General features: G+C 33.5%; 1 protein-coding gene across 1 annotated transcript; it reads left to right on the top strand.

The window, feature by feature from the left end:
• The first annotated feature begins 4,505 nt into the window (after nt 1-4,505).
• On the top strand, nt 4,506-20,519 carry LOC110023541 (splicing factor U2AF-associated protein 2). Its single transcript, XM_020723016.1, is given in 16 exon segments — nt 4,506-4,713; nt 4,842-4,913; nt 6,279-6,400; nt 6,977-7,015; nt 7,018-7,107; nt 7,180-7,418; nt 8,069-8,344; nt 8,474-8,566; nt 8,798-8,836; nt 17,053-17,142; nt 17,266-17,368; nt 17,460-17,540; nt 18,296-18,363; nt 18,485-18,565; nt 19,727-19,818; nt 20,147-20,519. Coding segments are annotated over 14 exon segments (1,530 nt in total). The 5' UTR covers nt 4,506-4,713; nt 4,842-4,913; nt 6,279-6,291; the 3' UTR covers nt 20,277-20,519.
• The last annotated feature ends 713 nt before the right edge of the window (nt 20,520-21,232 follow it).

Raw genomic sequence — 21,232 nt, 5'->3', positions numbered from 1 at the left:
TTTGATTTTTTCACGTAAAAACTTTTATTGTCTCACTTTTGTTGTCTCTATTGGTTGTCTGCTTTTATCTGAGTATGTGTTGTATTTTCGTACAACGTCAAGTCAGTAATTTGTTACTTTACCACCACGATAACGGGAATACATTGCACAAATCTCGAGGAGATCCATTATTCAAAAGTCAAAAAAATGCAACTAAGGAGGATCCATCAGTAAAAGACCAGGAGGTCCACTTATCTACTCAAACTTAACTTTCTGAACCAAAGCAAAGGTCAAAGTCGACCAAATGCAGCCATCAAAGCTTGAGCCGACAAGACTAAAGGCATTTGAATGGTCTGAGCCCAAACTCATCTAACCAAGAAATGACAGATAGGCATGCAAGCCCACCACCATAAGAAAGCCTATTGCAATCGATAATCAACCTTTAAGTAGGCCAAACTCAAGGAGAGACTCGACTCCTCAGCAATATCAATCATATCACAGACGCCTCAAAGACTCCTCATTAGGGATCGAGATTCGAGATGTAATCATGTTATAAGAAGTCAAAATCATCCCTCTAACTCTCCATATTGGGGAGTAAGTTCTTTTATTGAGTTATGGTAATTCACCATCTGCTCGATAACCTGACATCACTTAGCTAACATGAGCTCCTCACCGGAGAACGAAGGTCAAAAGCTAAATTACATCGATCGATCAGCAAAGCCTAGCCAATCGAGTTGTCCTGCCGACTTGAAGTCAACCGATAGCCTCGACTCAACTTAGTCGACCGAGAGGGTCTTATTAAACCGAGACACGTTGAGCTTAGTTGATTGAGCCAGAAGTTAGTCGAGCCATCGGCATATACATGCAAAATACCTAAAATATCATGTAACATTACCATTAAAAATGATCAAACTCAGAACTTCACTTATTGTACCCTTCTCCTATAAATAAAGATTTATTATGAAATAGAGATGATTCATTATTGTGCACTCTTATCTTCTTCTCTGTCTCTCCCCCTGCTTTCTTATGCTCTAACTCTTGAATTGTGATTCATAGACAAATTAAGATTGAACGTTTTGGCTCGAAACACTACTCATCAAGTATTTATATATATATATATATATATAAAGTGGTATTTATGTAAATCTTTCAATAAACAATTACAATCTACAATGATACAGCATTTCATCATACAAACAGCAGAAGCAAATATCTTTATTTTGGTTTGACTTAGATTGGATCGATTTTGGTATCATTGACTTTGTCTCGTCGAGCCGGTCAGTTTCACAATAAGTTTTCTAAAATCAAACTTCTGGATAACTTTTTATCAAAGTTTTAATTGTTTCTTGCTCAAAAAACTATCTCGGGATCCATGCTTTTCGTGAGATTCATGTCAAATGATTGAAATTTGTTGATGGCGTCTACCTCATATATTTTCTTAATATGGTTTGAAAAGTCCTTAGTGAGAACTACTTTAGCATCATTAAGAGAATCAAAGGACTAAATTAGTATTTTTATAGACTCTTAGGTTAAACATTCCCTTGAAAAGAGTCAAATGACCCTTTTGACACTTTTCTCCGATGCCCATAGATGGTAGGAGATTACCTTCAATGAAAGCTGTGAATTTAGCTCGAAGATCGTTAATTGCTCAAAACAATGAATCAAATTTTGTCTTGAATTGAAATCAGATTGGAATAAACAAACCAAGTTATGAGCTAAAATTTTTTATTGAATTTTTTTCAAGTTGATTTTGAGATATATAGGGACCGGCTAGAATTGACTCGACATCAACTCATAATATTTTTTATTTATAAAAATTATATATAATGCTTAGTAAATTAAATATAACGAGTCACGATCCGATTTCGAGCTGGAGCAGATTTAAATAACTTTATTTGAGTTAGTTAGTTTCAATTTCAAGTCGGATCGAGTTGATTCTGAGCTGCAACAGATCTAAATAACTCAATTTGATCCAGCTTGTTCCAATTTCGAGCCGATAGAACTCAATTCAATTTCAAGTTGGCTTGGCCCGAAATCAAATATAACAAGTCCAAAGTAGATTTCAAGCCGCACTAAATCTATTTGAGCCGTCGGATCGTTAAGAAACCCACCTTCAATAGGGTCATAAGCAATTGGAGTTTTTGACAAATGCAAATCGTAACTTGGCATTGTTGTAGATCCATTGATATGTGGGTTCTCAATAGCTGCCCACATTGCTTCACCATAGAACTTGAGCAAGAAGAAAAATGGTTCAATGAGAAGGTTAAGGATGAGCTAAACTTTACACTCTATGATAGCTCAGGATATGAGAAATTGATAAGTGTAAGTTAATATTGCTAGATGAAACTTGAGATATGATGCATATCTCGAGATAATCTTTTAAACAAGAAATATTTAAACTTCAATTAAGAGTCGTTCAGAGCTCCGATTTTAGCAAAATTATAGTCAAACTGACTAGCTCGATGAGACATACCCAATGATATCAAAATTAGTCCAATCCGAGTCAAATCTAGCTCAGATCAAGTCATTAAACCACACTTGGAAGTTTTCCAGACATATTTAGAAGGTCAAAACGAATGTCAAATCTAGCAAGCTTATAGTCGAATCGAGTGTCTTAAAAAGACGACTCCAATGAGTCCAAGATTGTTTAATTCTGACATCGTTAAGATAATTAAATGTCCATAAAAACTGTTTGATTGAAGGAAGCTCTCTAGACCATCTGATCATACCGGTTCATATTCCTGCATTAATTACATCCAGAACACTATAAATAAAGTTCTACCTCTCTCATGAGGGGGAGGAGAGTTTGTGATTAGAGGAAAAGCTTGAAACCTTGAGAATGAACTGATGTCAAGCGCCACAACCGCCGATCACCACTAACCTCTGTCGACTACCGCCGATCGCCGTCAACCACCGTTGATCGCCGCCGATCGTCATCTACAATAGTTGACCACTGTCGGCCACCGCCGACCTCCGCCGACAACCGCCGACCGTCGTTGATCACAACCAGTCTCCGTCAACCACCGCTGACCACCAACCACCATTGACAAACACCGATCGGATGCCGCCAGTCGTTATTGGTCGCCACTCATTTCTAACAACAAATTCATCAGTACGTAGACGTTATAACTTGAGAAACCTAGTAACTCTTTCCTGTCTTTAGAACAAGTCGTTACAACTGTAATAATTTTTTTATAGTGAAACTCTTTAGTTGGGTCAGACACTTGGTTTTTCCCTTTCCGAGTTTTCCACGTTAAAACTTATGGTGTCATTATTAGTTACTTTCTCTTTTCTAGGTGAAAGATGAATCTCCGTACCACGCTAAGACGATAATCTACTAATATACTGCCTCAAATTTTCTAACACGCATCATACATGATGGCTTGAAAATAAAAATCTTATTTATAAAATAATAAATTATTAAATTAGTAAAATGATTTGTAGTTAAATGTTTAAAGATGAATGATAAATTAAACCACATGTCTATCATAAACAAATAAAAACTTACATATTCTTACATATATATCAATCGTAAAGTTTGGTATTTACACTTACAACATTTGGGTGTCATAAATTTCTACATTAAAAGAAGTGCTTCACTCTTAAAAAGTTAGTTGTTGAATCAAAAAATGTCCCGTGAATCACACTCAAGTTATAGAGTAAAGGGGGATGATAGTAAGAAAAAATGAGAAATGAAGTATATAATAACACATTTTTTTAAAAGGATAAATTCAATAGTTCTTTATTGAAGAAATGACTCTCACTTTATAGGTTCTAGGGGTATCTCACAAATTGTATATCTGTCTTTGCTTAAATAGGGTCTTTTCATATTCGTAATTGACTTTGGGGCCATATAATATTGACAACTGACGTTGGCACCTCTCTGTTTTCATATCTGCTGAAAAAAAGACTTTTAAGACTTGTTAGAGTTGTCATTCAGTCATTCAATTGATAGAAAACGGTTTTCAATCTGCTGGAATACCTTTGATCGATCTTCTCAACAATATCCTCAATAGAGATCCTCTTGTCCTCAGGGTGAACTTGGACCGCAAAGCTGAAGGTGTATCATCGTAATCTAGCGGGCAACTCTCATAGAATAATGAACTTTCTAAGAGGATTAGAAAGTGACGCTCTTTGGTCATCTATGTGAAAAATCTCAGAATCAATCGAGGGGAATGACTGTTTCTCGAATCACGTGCTTTCTCTTCTTTCATTCGACTGTGCTTTCGTTCAGTCAGTTCATAGTTTCAACCGAAAGAGTCGACACTTGGCGTCTCTGTCTTTTAACAATCCCTATGCAATTCTTTAATATTTATTTAGCGACATCCATTGAATTTTCTGGAGATTCTTGGATATGATGTTAAATATTTGAGTGTTATGCATATAAATATAAAAGCTTAGGTTGTACAGATGTAAATATTATTAGAATTGTGTGGGATGCATGTAAATAGCCAAAAAAAAAAAAAAAAACCAAAAAAAAAAAAAAAAAAAAAAACATTATTTAGATAAATTATCTATAATTAGAACCCCATTTGCCGGTTTACTTTTGCGATATGACGGATCACAAAACCCATATCCGTCGCCTCCGACGTCTTCCCTAAACCATCCGGCGATCTCCCAGTACCCTCACATACTCTACCGTCGAGCACGCCGTCTAAGTCACTGCCACGCCCCGGTGCCGGCCGCCCAGCCTGAAACTTGCTGCTAATGTCGCCGGAGAGACACGTTTGGCCGGTACATCGTTTTCTTCTTCATCTCTTCTTTTTTGACTCTAGTTTAGGGATTTATCCTAGCCACAATCGGCTTCCTTTCCTCCTGTAACCTCATTTAACCTCATCGTAATCTTCTTATTCGTATCGCAGCAGTTTCGCCGTTAAACCTATCCGTCGCCGCCTCTTTGCTGCACGAGCACTTTTTCGCTTCCCACTGTGGCAGTAAGTGAGTGAATACTACACAGCTTGATTTCAATTTTGCGGAGTAGAATTTAGGAGCAATTTTTCTAATCTTTAGCCGTCATAATGAATCTGATTTCATGCGTTGCTCATTGTAAGTAATCTGCTTCAATTATGATTTAAATTTTATGTAAAATACTAAATTGAGTTGCTTTTTTATTATAATTTAAGTTCAATAATTAGTGCTGAAAGCATGGATTTTGGAAAAAAAAATGTCTTTTATTGATTTTGTTTCGCTTTAACCATTCTAGGTCACTATATGCGTGTATTGAAAGGCCAAATAAAGAAAAAAAAGGAGTGTTAGATGCAAATTTGCAGAAGCTAGAAATATTTTGCAGTCATGTGCTGATCTTTCCATAACGTGCAAAGAGAGTAATTTCAATCCCTTCTAAAACTACATTTTGAGGGACAGTGTTAGGGTTCTCGGTAAGTTTACAATGGACTGTTTTTTGTAATGACCATTTAATTAATAAAAGCATACTTGGTAAAACCCACCCAAAATTTTTGTGGTGAACAAGTATTTATGGAAAATTAAGTCATGAGGAAGCAAGTAAATGTGTGATTCTTGTAGAAAAATATTATGTTTGATCATGCGTTAAAACAAGAAGGGCACCGAATGTTAACATTTGGTCAGACCTATAAATTGAATATTTGCTTCACTTGTACCATGGTTTCTTTTAGGATAGTTTCTTGATTGTTTTGAGATGAGGAAGGCAACCCCAAAAAGGGTAGTGCCTATTTCAATGAAAAAAAGTGTAAAATTTTCTCTTCTTTTCACAAAATTTTATTTAAAAAGTTTAATTTTGGGAAAACAAATAGGAACTATGATTGAGAAAGAAGCTCTTAGACATCTCTAACAACAAAGAAACAAAATGGTAAGTCTCTAATTAACTTAGTTTTTATGTTTTGGAGATGCTTATATTGACTAAGTATCATATTGAAATATTAAGTCAATTGTTTCATCATTTTTTTGGTTAAAGATTTTTTTTTTTAATTTTGGTAAAAATATTTGTTGGAAAACAAGAAATAATAAATCAATAATAAGCTATTTGGCTACTTTGTAATTATATGTTTAAGAAACCTATATGTATAAATAATTGGAATGCATTTAATGTTGTTAAATTATTAAATTATCTTGGAATTAGTGAAAAAGATACTTGAAGGCCTATGATTTTTCTTTTTTTGGGATCACAGAAGCTTGAACCCCATGTTAATGGTTGAGTTCCTATTCATTGTGGTATTTTGAAGTGTATTATTTGATTCAGCTTTTTTTTACCTTTAATAGGGTTTCTATACGGCTGTCAATATAAGAATATTTTTATATTTATGTTCTTCGTTTGTTGTTAGGTTTGAATTAAGTATGGAGAATGACAGTACTGGGAATGCCATGGTTCTCACAGAAGTGGGTTGGTATGTTCTTGGGCCGTGTGCAGAACAACTAGGGCCTTATGTTCTTTCGGAATTGCGGGGTGAGTGTGCCGGTAAATTTTTAAATGTCACGGCTTCCAGTTTTTGCTCAGTAAATTATGATAGTTCAATTCTTTTTATTTTTCATAATCATGCTTATATAGTGAACTTGGGGTAGTTTGTTTAATTGGGCATTTACATATATACCACATAATTCTGATGTATTTACATATCTAACATCTAAACATTCATATTCACATGCATACCACTTAAATCTTTAATATCACAATAAATATCATCATTACTACCTTTTTAAATGTGAAATACAACTTTTCATGCAAAAGGTTGAAACCAAGACGTGATAAGTGTAAATATGAAACTTTGAGTGTTAGATATGTAAATACATAAGAATTGTGTGGTAGGTATGTAAATTTTACTTGTTTAATTCTAAAAAGCCACTACTGATGCCTTTGTGCTCTTAAAACAATAGCTGATAAATTGCCATTTCTTTTATGCCTTGACATGCCCACCTAAATGGTTTATAGGTACCTGCACGCTTCGCATACATGAATAAAGTTGCTCATCTAGTTTATATACTGTTGTGCAGCCTACTTAGCTTTATTTGTTGAACTGGGCAGAGCATTTTACAAATGGGTACATTTCAGAGGGCACCTTTCTATGAAGAGTGATTGGCTGCCACTTTCTTCATTTCCTGAGCTTTTGGCAAATATGCCCCTCCATAGTCATGATAATACTACTGCAGCTGAAGGTTATTTTCTTGCCATATGTTTAGCTATTGTTTAGTAGATGATCTCTTATACATGTTTTGTTGAAATGTTAGATAGTGCGGATGATTTCGCAAAATGGCAAAAAGAGATCAATGAGGTAGAGGCAGAAACAAAGGCTTTGAATCATGAAAGTGAAACTGGCAGCCACGGTGATATTGGGGAAATACAGAGAGGAATAGAAACCAGCCTCGAAGATAGGCCAGTGACTCCGCCAGACGGAGAGGAAGAGTTTACTGATGATGATGGGACTATTTACAAATGGGATCATAGTCTAAGAGCATGGGTTCCTCAAGTAAATATATGGATTTGCATTATTTGAATAATCATTCTGTTTTCTTAGATCCTGAAGGTTTATTTTTCATCTATTTTTTATAAAGTTATTTTACTAGAAACATTGCTATTTGCAACTTTTGATTATGGTTTTCTACCTGCCGAATCATTTCTTTTCCGCTTCCATCATAATGTTGCATTTAGCATCTAGCTATTTAATGTACCGTGGAGCCTTTTAGTTTATGTGGTCTATATGCTGCTTTCTTTCATCAATTCTCGAGTATTCCTCGAAACTGTATCTTCTCTCAGCCTGCATTGTGTTTTATTTTAGGGAAATTTACATATATACCATACCATATTTATGTTTTCACATTTTTAGCACCTAAAGTATGATATTTACATTTATAACTCTTTGGTATTAAAAATCTATGCATGAGAAGGTGCATCCCACTTTTTAAAAGGTAGTGCTAGTGGTATTTTTGATGTGATTCAAAGATTTGAGTGTTATGCATGTAAATATGAAAGTTTAGGTGTTACACAGATAAATGCATAAGAATTGTATACTACGTATGTAAATTTCCCTTTATTTTATTTGTTTAGTTCCTGGTTCTGTACTTCTGTTTTGAGTAATTTAGGAGAGAAGCAATTTGATGTGATCTTCTACTTTTTAAGGATAATTTCACTGCAACGGAGGAATATGGACCTGAAGAGATGACTTTCTTACATGAGGAGGAAGTATTCCCAACGTTTGGCACTGCAGATGCTCCTGCTGTTGAAGGGGGTTCTGCTGAGTCTGAGAAAGCAGAAAACAAGTCCGAAGCTGAAAATATAACTGAATCTGAGAACAAATCAGTTGCTGAAAAGAAGTTTGAAACAGAGAATAAGTCCGAACCTGGAAAGAACGATGATCGAAAGAGAAAATTGCCTGATAATTCCACTCAAAAGAAGGTCCTTTATTACTTTACCTGGATTATCTAATAAGAATAAGAGTGTTCTTTTTAACTTAATCACATATATTGGGAGTGATAATTGAAAATGGAAAATCATCCATAATGGTTCTTGGTGACATATCAACAGGAACCAAATAAGGCTCCAGATAGTTGGTTTGACTTAAAGGTTAATACACATGTTTATGTTACGGGTTTACCGGATGACGTTACGGCTGAGGAAGTAAGTTCAGCGGACCATTCTTTCAACTTTATAGTATAACACATGATTTTAATCTTTTCTGTGGAATCAAATGAGGCCACCTTCTCTATGCTCGGCTTAATAAAAGAGTTTTTTTTTTTTCTCTCTAATGTATTGCAACCATAACTCCATGACCACTCAAAGTAATGCTAAATTCCTTGGTTTATTTCTTAACGTACAGGATTGATCTGACTTTTGGCATGTGCTTCACAGGTTGCTGAAGTTTTTTCCAAGTGTGGATACATTAAAGTGGTAAGTGACATTCTTTGATTTTATCTTCATTTATATGCTATATATCTGTCTTTGTCTATTATGCATGGTTGAATTTATTTAGTTAGTAGGACTTGTGGAAGCACGTTTTCCTGATACTGAAACTTATTTTTTTTTTCAAAAATATTTTCTTTCTAATATTATGCTTAAGTTGGGCTTAAATTTTGTCACTAATTAGTAGATTAATTTTAGTGGGCAGTTAGATGATACTGAGATTAATTTTTATAATTAGTTTAGGTAATTTCTGCTAACATAATTTGTTTCACTGTACAAAAATGTGTTTTAAATTATATATTGTGAATTTACTAGTAGTTCAAGGATTTTAGTACATGAAGAGGCCATTGTCCCGCCTAGGGCTGTAAACGAGCTCAGGCTTGGCTCGTGTTCGAGTAGTTCAAAATTGGCTCGTGAACAATGTGTTCTTGTTCGGCTCGAAATTGGCTTGTTAGAATATAAAATTATTATAATAATAATTTTTTAAATAAATTTAAAATAATAATTTTTCTAAAAATCTGTTTGTATAAAAATTAATTAATTATAATTTATAATATTTAATTTTATGAATATAATATTATATATTTATATATATATATATATATATATATTCGAGCCAATTCGAGCCGAACACGAGCGAACAAACTTTTGTTCGTGTTCTGCTCGTTTACAATTCAAACTTAAAAATTTGTTCGTGTTCGAAACGAACGAGCCAAACATGAACTGTTCACGAACAACTAGCCAAATTGACAGCCTTAGTCCCGCCACTGTCTTACATAATTTTCAATTGTGAGAGTGAAAATTTTGTGATATTGAGGGTTTGAATTTTGAGCTAAGAAATAGGCCGTGCTACATTGTGCAACATGCCAGCATCCAAGGGCCTTTCAATGATTATGGTTAAATTTCGTAATTTTGATGGGTACAGAATTACAAAGTGTTAGTTTTAAAGTATTTTCTTAAAAAATCATTTGAATGCCTTCCTTTCATCATGTTTTTCAAATGAAGCTGGTTGGTTAATGGTTGATGAGAAGACATGTGAGTTGAAATTTGTGAAACCCTTTGAAGTAGAATGAAACTAACTTTTAAACATCGAGGTGTCTTCTGGTATGATAGTTGGAGTTTATGCCGAAACTCCAAAGTTATGGATGACCTCCTGGGTTACACCAAGGGGGGGATAAAATCGTGAGACCATTAGGCCAAAACTGACTATCTTGATTGATGAGAGTTTGGGCTGTTACAAATGGTATAAGATAATTACACCAATCTGAAGATGAAAACTAAGTGCTATACAAAACAAACTGTTACATGGGAGCCACCTCTTGCACTTCAGATGGGACAAAGTGTTACATGGTGGGAACCATCTTTTGAATTTTTAGGGGCCATCTTAAGAATTCTATATGCCTGATTGATAATTTTGGGTTAGGAAAACTATTGAGAACCTCGGTTACTTAAGTGAGGCAGATCATGAAACCCTTTAAGTAGAATATAGCTAAGTTTTTAAACATTGAGATGCCTTTTAGTGTAATGTTTGGAGTTTCGACAGAAACTCTAAAGTTAAACATGCTTGTGTTGAAGCTTGTTACGTCTATACGTGATCCGGTTTAGAAGGGACAGGTCTAGCACTTCCAATCGACCATGTGGGCCGGTCGCTTCCGCGAGATGGATCCGAGTCGCTTCCGCGAGGAGCTGAGCGTGAGCTGCTGGATGCTGCGACCGAAAAAGGCAGGGAGCAAAGAGGGTCCCCGAGGGTCTGAATCACCTATTCATGGAGGAGAAATTAAATGAGTTTGGAGGGAAGGTTTGGAAGGAAAGTTTTTGAAATGTAGTGAGAGGATTCTATTAAAAGGAATAACCTAGGATTTGCTTCTTTATGCATGTATTTGGTGGCTATTGTGTTTTTTCTTTTGGTGGTGTTCCTAACAACATCTAGGGTTGTGGGAGAGCCCATCTACCTCTCGAAAAGTAGATCATTGTTGTCTCTTTCTTATTTGCATTTGTTTTTGATAAGAGCAACCCTCACTTGAGTTTTTCCATCTCTTTCTTGCCACTTCATTGTGGTTTGCTTGCTGATTTTGGTGCGGGGCTTATCAAATTGGTATTAGAGCATAGATCTTTTTGGGGTGACAACAAAGAAAGTGGATGTGCTAGAAGAAGAGGTGGGGTAAATCAGATCGGGAATGGAAGAGTGGCTCGTCACCATGGAGGATAGGTTTTCTTCCATTGAAAGTCGAATGGAGGATGAATTTGAGAGCATAGGAGAAATGCGAGAGATGATGAAAAAGCTCATGGAGATGCAAGCCAAGGCTGTGCTGACCACTCCAATTACAAATTCTAACCCAAGATTGATTAGGGAATCCTTGGATAGGTCAAAAGGTAAGCAGATCAAGCGAGAAAACGAAGAATACCTCATCTACCTTCAAGAGCACGCCCCTAGGACTTCGAGAAGATGAGGAGTGGATACTTTTGATCGAGGGGGACGTGCCGAAAATTAGCTGGATGGTGTAAGTAGCACGGAAGAAGGATGGAGAAATGAGGGATTCACGAGTGGGATATGCCTATGACTGAATGAGAGAGCTCCACCCTACACACATGGGTGGAAATACCAGAGGAAGACAAGGTTGGGGTGGAAATGCAAGGGTCAGGAAATTGAAGATGCCAATATTCGAAGGGGAGGATGCACATGGATGAGTGTATCAGGTGGAGCGATACTTTGTGATCAACGGGTTTGTTTGAGGAAGAGAAGCTCATGACAACGGAATTATGCTTGGAGGGGAAGGCTTTAGCGTGGTTCCAGTGGACGGAGACAAGGCATCCAATGCACTTATGGGAGGAGTTTAAGGATTACCTGTTGGAGTGTTTCCAAGCCATTTGGGAAGGAGACCTACACTATGCTCTGACTCAGAAGGGGACGGTTATGGAATACCGAGAGGAGTTCAAGTTCTTATCAGGGGGGTTGAAGGGGATTTCTGCAGCAGGACTGAAAGAGAACTTCTTAAAAGGCCTAAATCCTGACAATGTTCTCACACGTTTCAGTTAACACTACCTTAGCTACTGCTTTTCCTTGGTATTTGAAAGCCTTATATATTTATTCATATATAAATTAATTTTCTCCATTTTTTTATGTGATGTCCAAGGCTAGCCTGAGCACCCTTTTTTGCATACGGAAGTCTGAGTTAGAGAGTGAGGGTGGATTGCTCTCCTCTTAGTTGGTGTCAGGGTGTATATGATTGTATTATTGCGGGCTTACACTCGGAGATAGTTACTTTCAGCGGCTTATAAGATTTATAGAACAAGTATCATTAAATCTTATATGAAATACAATATCTACAGTTCACACTTTTTTTATTTATTTTAGGTTAATTTTCTAACATTATATTTCCAATGATAGAAATTGGTTTTTCCTTGTTTATTTCTTGAATCCTTAAATGGAAATTGCTGAAACTTAATTGCCTCGATTACTATGTCTAGCATTCTTTATTTAGTTTTTATTAACTAAGTCTGCAAAGGATTACTTCACCATAAAAAATATATATAGTGAAGAAATTTTGGCATCTGAATTTACTTGAGCTGCAAAATTATTTCTTTTTTTTTGGGTGGAATTTTAAATTATTTTAATGAACGATATCTATGTTCAAAACTTTTTGTTTTGTCAACTCGGTATTTGTTTTCTAATTTGAAGGGCATTGCTACATTAGGAGTTTCAAATTTGGTTTTCATTCATAAAAAAATCTTAAATTTTTTAAAAATAAATAAAAAGCATATTTAGAGCTTTAGAGGGTGAAATGACTGTACTTTTGGAGGATTTTCTAACTTGGTAAGTAAACAATATAAGAAAGGCTTTTAACCTTAGTAAATTTCTAGTGATTTAGTTTCATTTTAAGAGAAAATAGTATATATGTATTATTATTGAGCATCTCCTATGTCTTGTAATCTTGTATTAAAGTGCTATATTTATTTTATTTATTTATGTATAAGGACTATGTAAATACTATTATTATTTTCTTCTTCACAATAAATTATGCCAAGAATATTGTCTAATTGTTTCTTAATTAAGTCATTCTTAAATATTCCATATTTTACAATTGTTGTTTCATTTATTTGTTGAAAATTATTACTTTATATAATTTAAGTTTGATTAAATGCCTATTTATACACATAATAATATACATGATATTTAAGTTGTCAGCACTTGTTATTGCACTGTGTGCATTGAAGCAAAAATGAATCTTTATAATTCACATCACACTTTGAAAACATTGATATTATTTGATCAACAACAATAACAACAACAAGCCTATTGAGTGTCATATTTTCATTTAATTCTAATAAATTAAGATCATTTTTTATACAACATGCCCCTCTGCCTTTCTTAACGTAAGTCAAATTTATTACATCTATCTTCTAATTAAATCAGCAGATGGTCGACGTTTAATGTGACCAAACAATCTATGTGACCAAACACTAAGACGACTCTTTCTAATTTTGTCTGCCATTGGAGCTACACTAACCCTATCACGGGTATATTCATTTCGCATTTTGTTTGTAAGTGTAAAGCCACTCATCCTCCTAAGCATTTTCATCTCGGCAAGACATAACTTAGTTTTATTCTTCTCTTTTAAATGTCATAAAATATTGCGAGTCTCACTACCATTTTATAAAATTTTCCTTTCAGTCTAGACAGTACTTTTCCATTGCACAATAAGCCTGAAACATTCCTCCCCTTCAACCAACGAACTTGAATTCTATAATAACATTTCATCTATATCACCATCACTTTGAACAATAGAACCGAGATATCTAAATCATTCACATCTTTTAATGATTTGATCACTCATAGTCATAACTCTGTCACTGGAGTCACTACTACTAAAATTACATTAGATGTATTCAATTTTAGTTAAACTCAAATGAAGGCCTTTAGACCTTTGTTTAGACCCCATAATTCAAATTTTTCCTGAGCTCTTTCTCTAGTCTTATCCACTAGAAGGATATCATCAGCGAAAAAATACACCAAGGTGCATCCTCTTGTAAATGTCCGGTTGTAAATGTCCGGTAAGATCATCTATAACTAAAGCAAAAAGATATGGGCTTAAAGTCGGTCACTGCTGAAATCCAACTGAAATAAGAAAATATTTGGTCAATCCTTCTATTCGAACACAAGTAACAACTATAGTATACATTTCTTTAATGACTTGAATATAAGTCACATGAACACCTTTCTTCTCTAGAACTCTCCAAAGGATATCTTTTGGAACCTTATCTTAAGCTTTTTCTAAATCAGTAAAAATCGTATGTAGATCCACCTTGTTTTCTCTGCACTTCTCCATCAAACCTCTCAATAAATGTATAACTTTCATAATGGACCTGCCCGACATATATCCAAACTGATTATGAGAAATCTTTGTAATTTGTTTTAAACTATGCTTTGTTACCCTCTCCAATAATTTTAAAGTATGACACATCAACTTAATTTCTCTTTAATTTGCACACTTGTGCACATTTTTTATTCTTAAAAATGGGGACCAAAATACACTTCTTCACTTATCAGATATCTTTTTAGTTTTTAAAAAAAATATTAAAGAGTTTAGTAAGCCAGGAAACTCCCAAATTTCCTTAATATTTCCACACTTCAATTGGGATGTCATCAGGTCTTTCAGACATTCCACTCTTGATTTTCTTTAAAGCCTCTTCAACTTTTTTTTAACTAATGCAACGGTAATAATGAAACATTTTATTATTATTAACGGTATTAAGGTCACTAAGGTAGATCGTATTTTCTAAAACTTCATTGGAAATTTTATCAAAATAACTCACCCCCCTATGTTAAATATTTTTTTCTAAAAAAAATACACTTTGATTTTTTCGTCTTTAATACACTTAAGTTGCAACTTCACTTTTCTTCTTTTTTTATCTAGTTTATATATATATATATATATATATATATATATAACCATATTTTGTATCTAATCTATTATAAAAATCACTAAATATAGAATTTTTAGGGTCACAGATTGTTCTCTTAGACCCCCAACGGGTCATTTTTTATTTTTCTCAGTTTTCTATGCTTTTACATTTAAACCAATTTTTATAACATAATTTTTTATATTTTATTTTTTCTTGCACATTTTTATTATTCCACCACCAACTATTTTTATTTATAAACACTTTTTCTTTTGATTCTCACAGTACATCTTTTGTCACTTGTTTATTACTTCATTCCATATCGAATTTGCTTCTTCATGAACATCCCAAATTTTGAAATCTTGAAGTTTACTCGTAAAAATAATTTTATTTGTGACTTTTATATGCTCCCATCTAATTCTATGATAATGATTCTTATTATTCTTTATTTTACAACTCTTCATCTTAATATCCAGAACTAATAATCAATGTTGAGTATTTAAATTCTCACTTGTAATAACCTTACAATCTTTACATTCTCGACGATCTCTTTTTCTCATATAAGAATAATCAATTTGTGTTTTATTAGATCCATTTTTATAAGTAATAATATGCTCATTTCTTTTCTTGAATAAAGTATTAGCAATAACAAAATTATACGCCAAAGAAAAATCTAATATGACTATCTTTTTCATTAATCACTCCCACACCGTAGCCACCATGAATATTTCTAAAATTTTCTACCACTCTACCGACATTTCGATTTAAATCTCTTCCAATAAAAATTCTTTTTTCAAGATGTATCATTTGTATTAATTATTCTAGGTCATTCCAAAATTTTTCTTTAGAACCTATGTTTAAACATACTTGAGAAGCATAAACACTTATAATATTAAAAATTTTAGTATCAACAATAATCTTAAGGGCAATACTTCTATCTCAAATTCCATTAATTTTTAAAACTTTATCTTTCAAAGTCTTATTTATAATTACGCCCATCATTTCTCTTGCAACTCATACCTGAATTCTAATGTTTAAAACTTGAACTATCAATTTTTTTAGCTTTTTCTTCATCCATTTAGTTTCTTGAATACATAAGATATTAATCTTTTTATGAACCATAATATCAACTAATTCCATTAATTAACTGGTGAGAATGCCTATATTCCGAGATCTTATCTTAATTTTAATTTCTTGGACCAATTTTTTACCCGCATCCGTCCGTAATATTGGGACTTTGCTTATTTGACACCACACTCGGGCGCTGGTGTAGCGGTTTTTGTACACTTTTCACTGTCTTTATGCTATACATCACATCACTTCTAGGCAATGACCTAGTATTTACATATTGATCAAAAGAATTCATGTTATGTTTTTCCGATAAATTTTATGTTACTGTTGACTATTTAAAGTAACCCTCCACTTTTCACATTCGGAGCTTGGGACCCGGCAATGACTGTTCAATGCTATGATTTGATCAAATTGATCATAAAAAAAAACATAATCTCACGTTTGCTTCTAATCAGGATTTCATATTCTTATTTTACCAATTTTTTTTTACAAATTTCAGAATAATTTCAAAATTATAGGAAATCACCCAATTTCTACCCCTTTGTAGATGAGGGATTAATTTTGATATTTGTGAGTTTAATCAAATTGCATTGCATTTTGGTTTATACCATCTTGCTAGAATTACTCTCACGCTATCAATGTAGTCAACTTAGAAGAAATAAATATTTTAACCCACTTTTTTGAACGAATTACCATCGTGCGGTTGTTTCAATAAGCAAGCGTAAAAGATGCCATATTCAGAAAGCTTTCATGATTTATGAGTTCTGGATAACAATCTTTGTTCTTAATGATGAAATGAATGCTTCAATCCAACCTGACTCAAGCTAAAAATATATTTATTTTGGAGTAAGTGCCAAAGTAGTCCCTTAACTATTTTGATGGGACCATCTTAGCCATAAACTTTATAGACGTACTAAATTAGTCCCCAGGTTGTTTTAATAGTGGTTAAAATAATTCTCATTGTGAACTATTTCAACCAATATTAAAAAAAATCTGCTGACTACTTTGACACATTTACAAATTTTGGTACTAAAATGACCCTTCTGTAAAAAGTCATGGGATTATTTTAGCACTTCTCTCATTTATTTGGGTTCGGTGCTTAATTAGATTGAGTGAATGTTAGTCTCTTATTTTGGAAGGGAGATGATTTAAGAGAATTTTTTGGTGGGCTGCTCAACTTTCTGTTTTGGTAATCTGATCGTTTTCTATTTTGTCGAAATTCTCGTCTATAGGATCCTGACACCAAAAAACCTCGGGTGAAGATATATATGGACAGAGAAACTGGAAAAGTTAAAGGGGATGCACTTGTTACATACATGAAGGTATTAGTCATAAATTTACTTTCTTCTACATCGAACCAATTGTAAGATGAACGTTATGGAAACCAAATTGCTTTTTACACAAGAATTTCTACAATAATAATAATAATAAATTCTATGTACAAGGAACCTTCTGTTGCATTAGCAACCCAAATTTTGGATGGTGTACCTTTGCGTTCTGATGGGAAGATCCCTATGTCAGTAACACAGGCCAAGTTTGAACAAAAAGGTGATTTCTACAAGCAGCTACGTATTTTATGTATATTTATATTGGAATTTTATATTCAGGGCCCTTCAACTTTTTTTTTATTTATTTACAGGAGAGAAATTTATTACAAAACAAATCGATAAGAACAAAAAAAAGAAACTCAAGAAGGTTGAAGAGAAGATGCTTGGGTGGGGTAAGTATTGATTTTGTATATCCGAGTAAAAAACCAAGGATGAATTTACATTCTGCTTGTGGGCAATAGAGTTCTGCTACTTGATTGTCCACTTTTTCTGGAAGACTATATTATTTGTTTGGCATTCATTGTAAATTTAAGGATTTGAAATGAAAAAATTCGGCTTTGTGTATGTTTGACCCATTCACCCATTTTTGGCTCTTACATATTTGAAAACCTAATAACTCGAAAGCTGGTTTGATACTATTTTAAATTAAATTTTGTTTAGGAATCTGCAATAGCAACATTCCCATATTACAAATGATAGGGGCATTTACATACATACCACCCAATTCTTACATATTTACATATCTAAGGTCTAAACTTTGATTTTGTACTTTTATACCACACAAATCTTTTGTCACATAAAAATACCACTATTTTTAACTTTTAAAAGTGAAATACACCTTTTCATGCATATGTAAGGTGGCATATAGGTAAAAAATTGAAGTTTAGGTGTTAGATATGTGAATACATAATAATTGAGCTGTATGTATATAAATCTTCTTATCAAAGATGATAATGCAAGTTTTCAACTTTAAGCTCAGAGTTACCTCTGTAATATCAAGCAATCATTCATGTTTCATTATTCTCTTTTGAAGTGTTAAATTAGTAACGTAGAAGCAATTATATTTTTGATTTCTTGCTATTTGTGCTGGTGTTGTCTTGCAAAATCTCGTTTCGTAGCCTAATATTACTGATGTAAATGCACGAAGGTGGCCGTGATGATGCAAAACTCTTGATCCCTGCTACTGTTATCCTATGGAATATGTTCACTCCTGCTGTGCTGAATTAAGGGTAAGCCATGAGATTTCCTGCCAAGTTAATGTGGATTGTTTACCGCCTATTAACCATCTTGACATCGTTGAGCCATTTTTGCTCATGACTTTGTTAATTCGTACAAGGATGACGAGACTCTTCTTCAAGAGCTTGAAGCAGATGTCCGAGAAGAATGTGTAAATCTTGGTCCTGTCGACTCCGTTAAGGTAAGACGAGTCCCACTATTTTCGTTGACCTTGTTGATTATGGTTTAGTTAATCATCTATATTGCATTATATATGTCGGTTTTCCTACGGTAAAGGTTTGCCCATAATTACTTAATTTTTCTGGTGTGCTGGTATTTGCTTTCATTCCCTGACTAAAGAGGATTTATAGTTAGGGGCATTTACATACATAGCTCACAATGTTTTATGTATTTACATATCTCACAACTAAACTTTCATATTTACACACAGCACTTTTGCACTTTAAACGAAGCCCCAAAATGTTGGCCACTTAATGTCATATTCTAATCAACATAGGCCTGCATTATCCTGCCATATCCATAAAATATTATGGTCAGGCTATTAATTTCTTCCTAAAATTTTATGTGAAGTTCCAAGTCAAAATTTTAATATGTTTATATATCTATTAAATAGATATATAATTATTCACAGAAGCACATCCATCTTCTGATATTAGCAATCCTTGGGTTTCCTTAAAAGTTAATACTCAGTGATTCTTGTTGGGATGTGCCTTTCTTGCCATGTGAAAATACCCATAATCATATCTCCAAAGCAAATTCCAATCATAAACAAATCCATTAACAAATTAATTTTACCAAATTATGTGTATATTCTTCATATTCAACAAGTCATCTGTAATAATTTAACATTTAAGGATAAAATTGATTGCATCAGAGCAAAGGTACTTGTATAAGTTTTATTCTTTAAGCAGGCATACTCAATTTTCTTGTTAAATAAGGCCATAATAGATATTGGGTTTTGATGAATTCTTTAGGAATGAGTAGCATTTTCTCTTGATTTAATAGCTCCTTGCTACATTTAGCAAGGAATAATGTACTGTTACAATTTCTTAGGTTCTCTTCATTCTAAAATACATGCTAGGGGCATTTACATAAATACCACCCAATTCCTATGTATTTACACATCTAAAACCTAAACTTTACCTTTTTTACATTTATACAATCCAAAATTTTCGTATCACATCAGAGATACTATCATTTTAACTTTAAAAGAGTGATATACACCTTTTCATGCATAGGTAAGATGACACTTACGTAAAAAAATTGAAGTTTAGGTATTAGATATGTAAATGCATAAGAATTGAGTGGTAGGTATGTAAATCTTCCTACATGTTATGTGCAGGTCTGTGAGAATCATCCACAAGGTGTTATCTTGGTCAGATTCAAGGATCGGAACAACGCCGTAAGATGCATCGAGCTAATGAATGGAAGATGGTGCCTTTCTGAACTTCTAAATTTGTTTTAATTTCTCAATATTTCAAAATTCTCTGCATGTTCATACTTTTCCATGCAGTTGGAATCTTGTGAGAAGTTTTATTTATGCTTTGATATCATTTACTAGGCTTTTAGTTTTATATTGAGGTTTTTACATACCAATCACCCCAAACATTGAATATAACATTTTAACCGCACAAATTTTGAAATAGAACATTTTAATGACTTTTTTTATTCCAACCACCTTTCCTTGCCCACTAGTGAAGGTTTTGATTGCTTTCTTGAAATAAAAAACAAATGTTTTTGGTATGATTTTGTAATTTTATAGGTTTGGAGGAAAGCAAATCCGTGCGAGCGAAGACGATGGTACGGTTAATCATTCTCGTATTCGTGATTACGATGCTGATGCTGAGAGATTGGAGAAATTTGTTTCAGAACTTGAGGCTGCTGATGAATGAATATTGTCAAACTGATTCAATGAAGGTTAATGTTATCATTTCATACAATTTCTCTCATAAGATAGATTGAAGATCTTAGCTTAACTAGCTGGTAGGGTTAGAAGAGTCTTTTTGCAGCGCAGGGAGAAGGCAACATATAACTTAAGAAGCAATTGGAGCCTTTGCTACTTATTTTAGGTGTTTCATTGCTGTAAAGTTTAATGAGATTATTGTTTTTTAAGTTGATGTGTGTATGTTAATGTTAGATTTTTATGTGATCTTAATATTATTTTTTATATAAATGAGACACTATAAGGGTGCATTTACATGCATACCAACAATTCTTATATATTTACATATCTAACAATTAAACATTAATATTTACATGCTCAGCATTCAAGTCTGTAACATCACATAAAGAATACCGTTATAAATGTTATTATAAATATGAAATATGTAAATGCATAGAATTTTGTGATATTTATGTAAAATTCCCGATAAAAAATGTATGAGAATGAAGTTAGGGCTCCTCAATGCTCCCAACCAAACACTTTTCTGTAATCTATACAGGCCTTCAGCGGTTAAATAGATATAGTTAATACTGATTTAGGACTCGTTTGGGGCTACTTATTTGATGCGGTGGAGTTTTGAAAACACACATGACATGTTTGGGTGAACTTCGTTTTGAAAATGTTGAAAATAACGTTTTTACACCGCACCTAGATACCTAGTGCGGTGGCAGTTTTCTGGCAGCCGCCTGATTTAATCACAACACCTAGCTTATCATTAGGTTATTTTTAATCAGCTTATGAACAAATTATTCAATAAGTTGCAACTGTCCCAAACAAACCCTTAATTGTTATATGTGAAGTGTATTTGTTGTGAATTAAATTAAAAGGCGCTTTTTTGATTGAGAATTGATGGTGTGAATCAATTTAATTGAAAAAAAGTTGTATGAAATATCTATTGTAAATTAC

The sequence above is a fragment of the Phalaenopsis equestris genome, unplaced genomic scaffold (genome assembly GCF_001263595.1).
Source record: "Phalaenopsis equestris unplaced genomic scaffold, ASM126359v1 Scaffold000224, whole genome shotgun sequence".
NCBI lineage: Eukaryota > Viridiplantae > Streptophyta > Magnoliopsida > Asparagales > Orchidaceae > Phalaenopsis > Phalaenopsis equestris.
The sequence above is the reverse complement of the archived record's forward strand: the minus strand, read 5'-3'. Positions and strand labels throughout refer to the sequence as shown.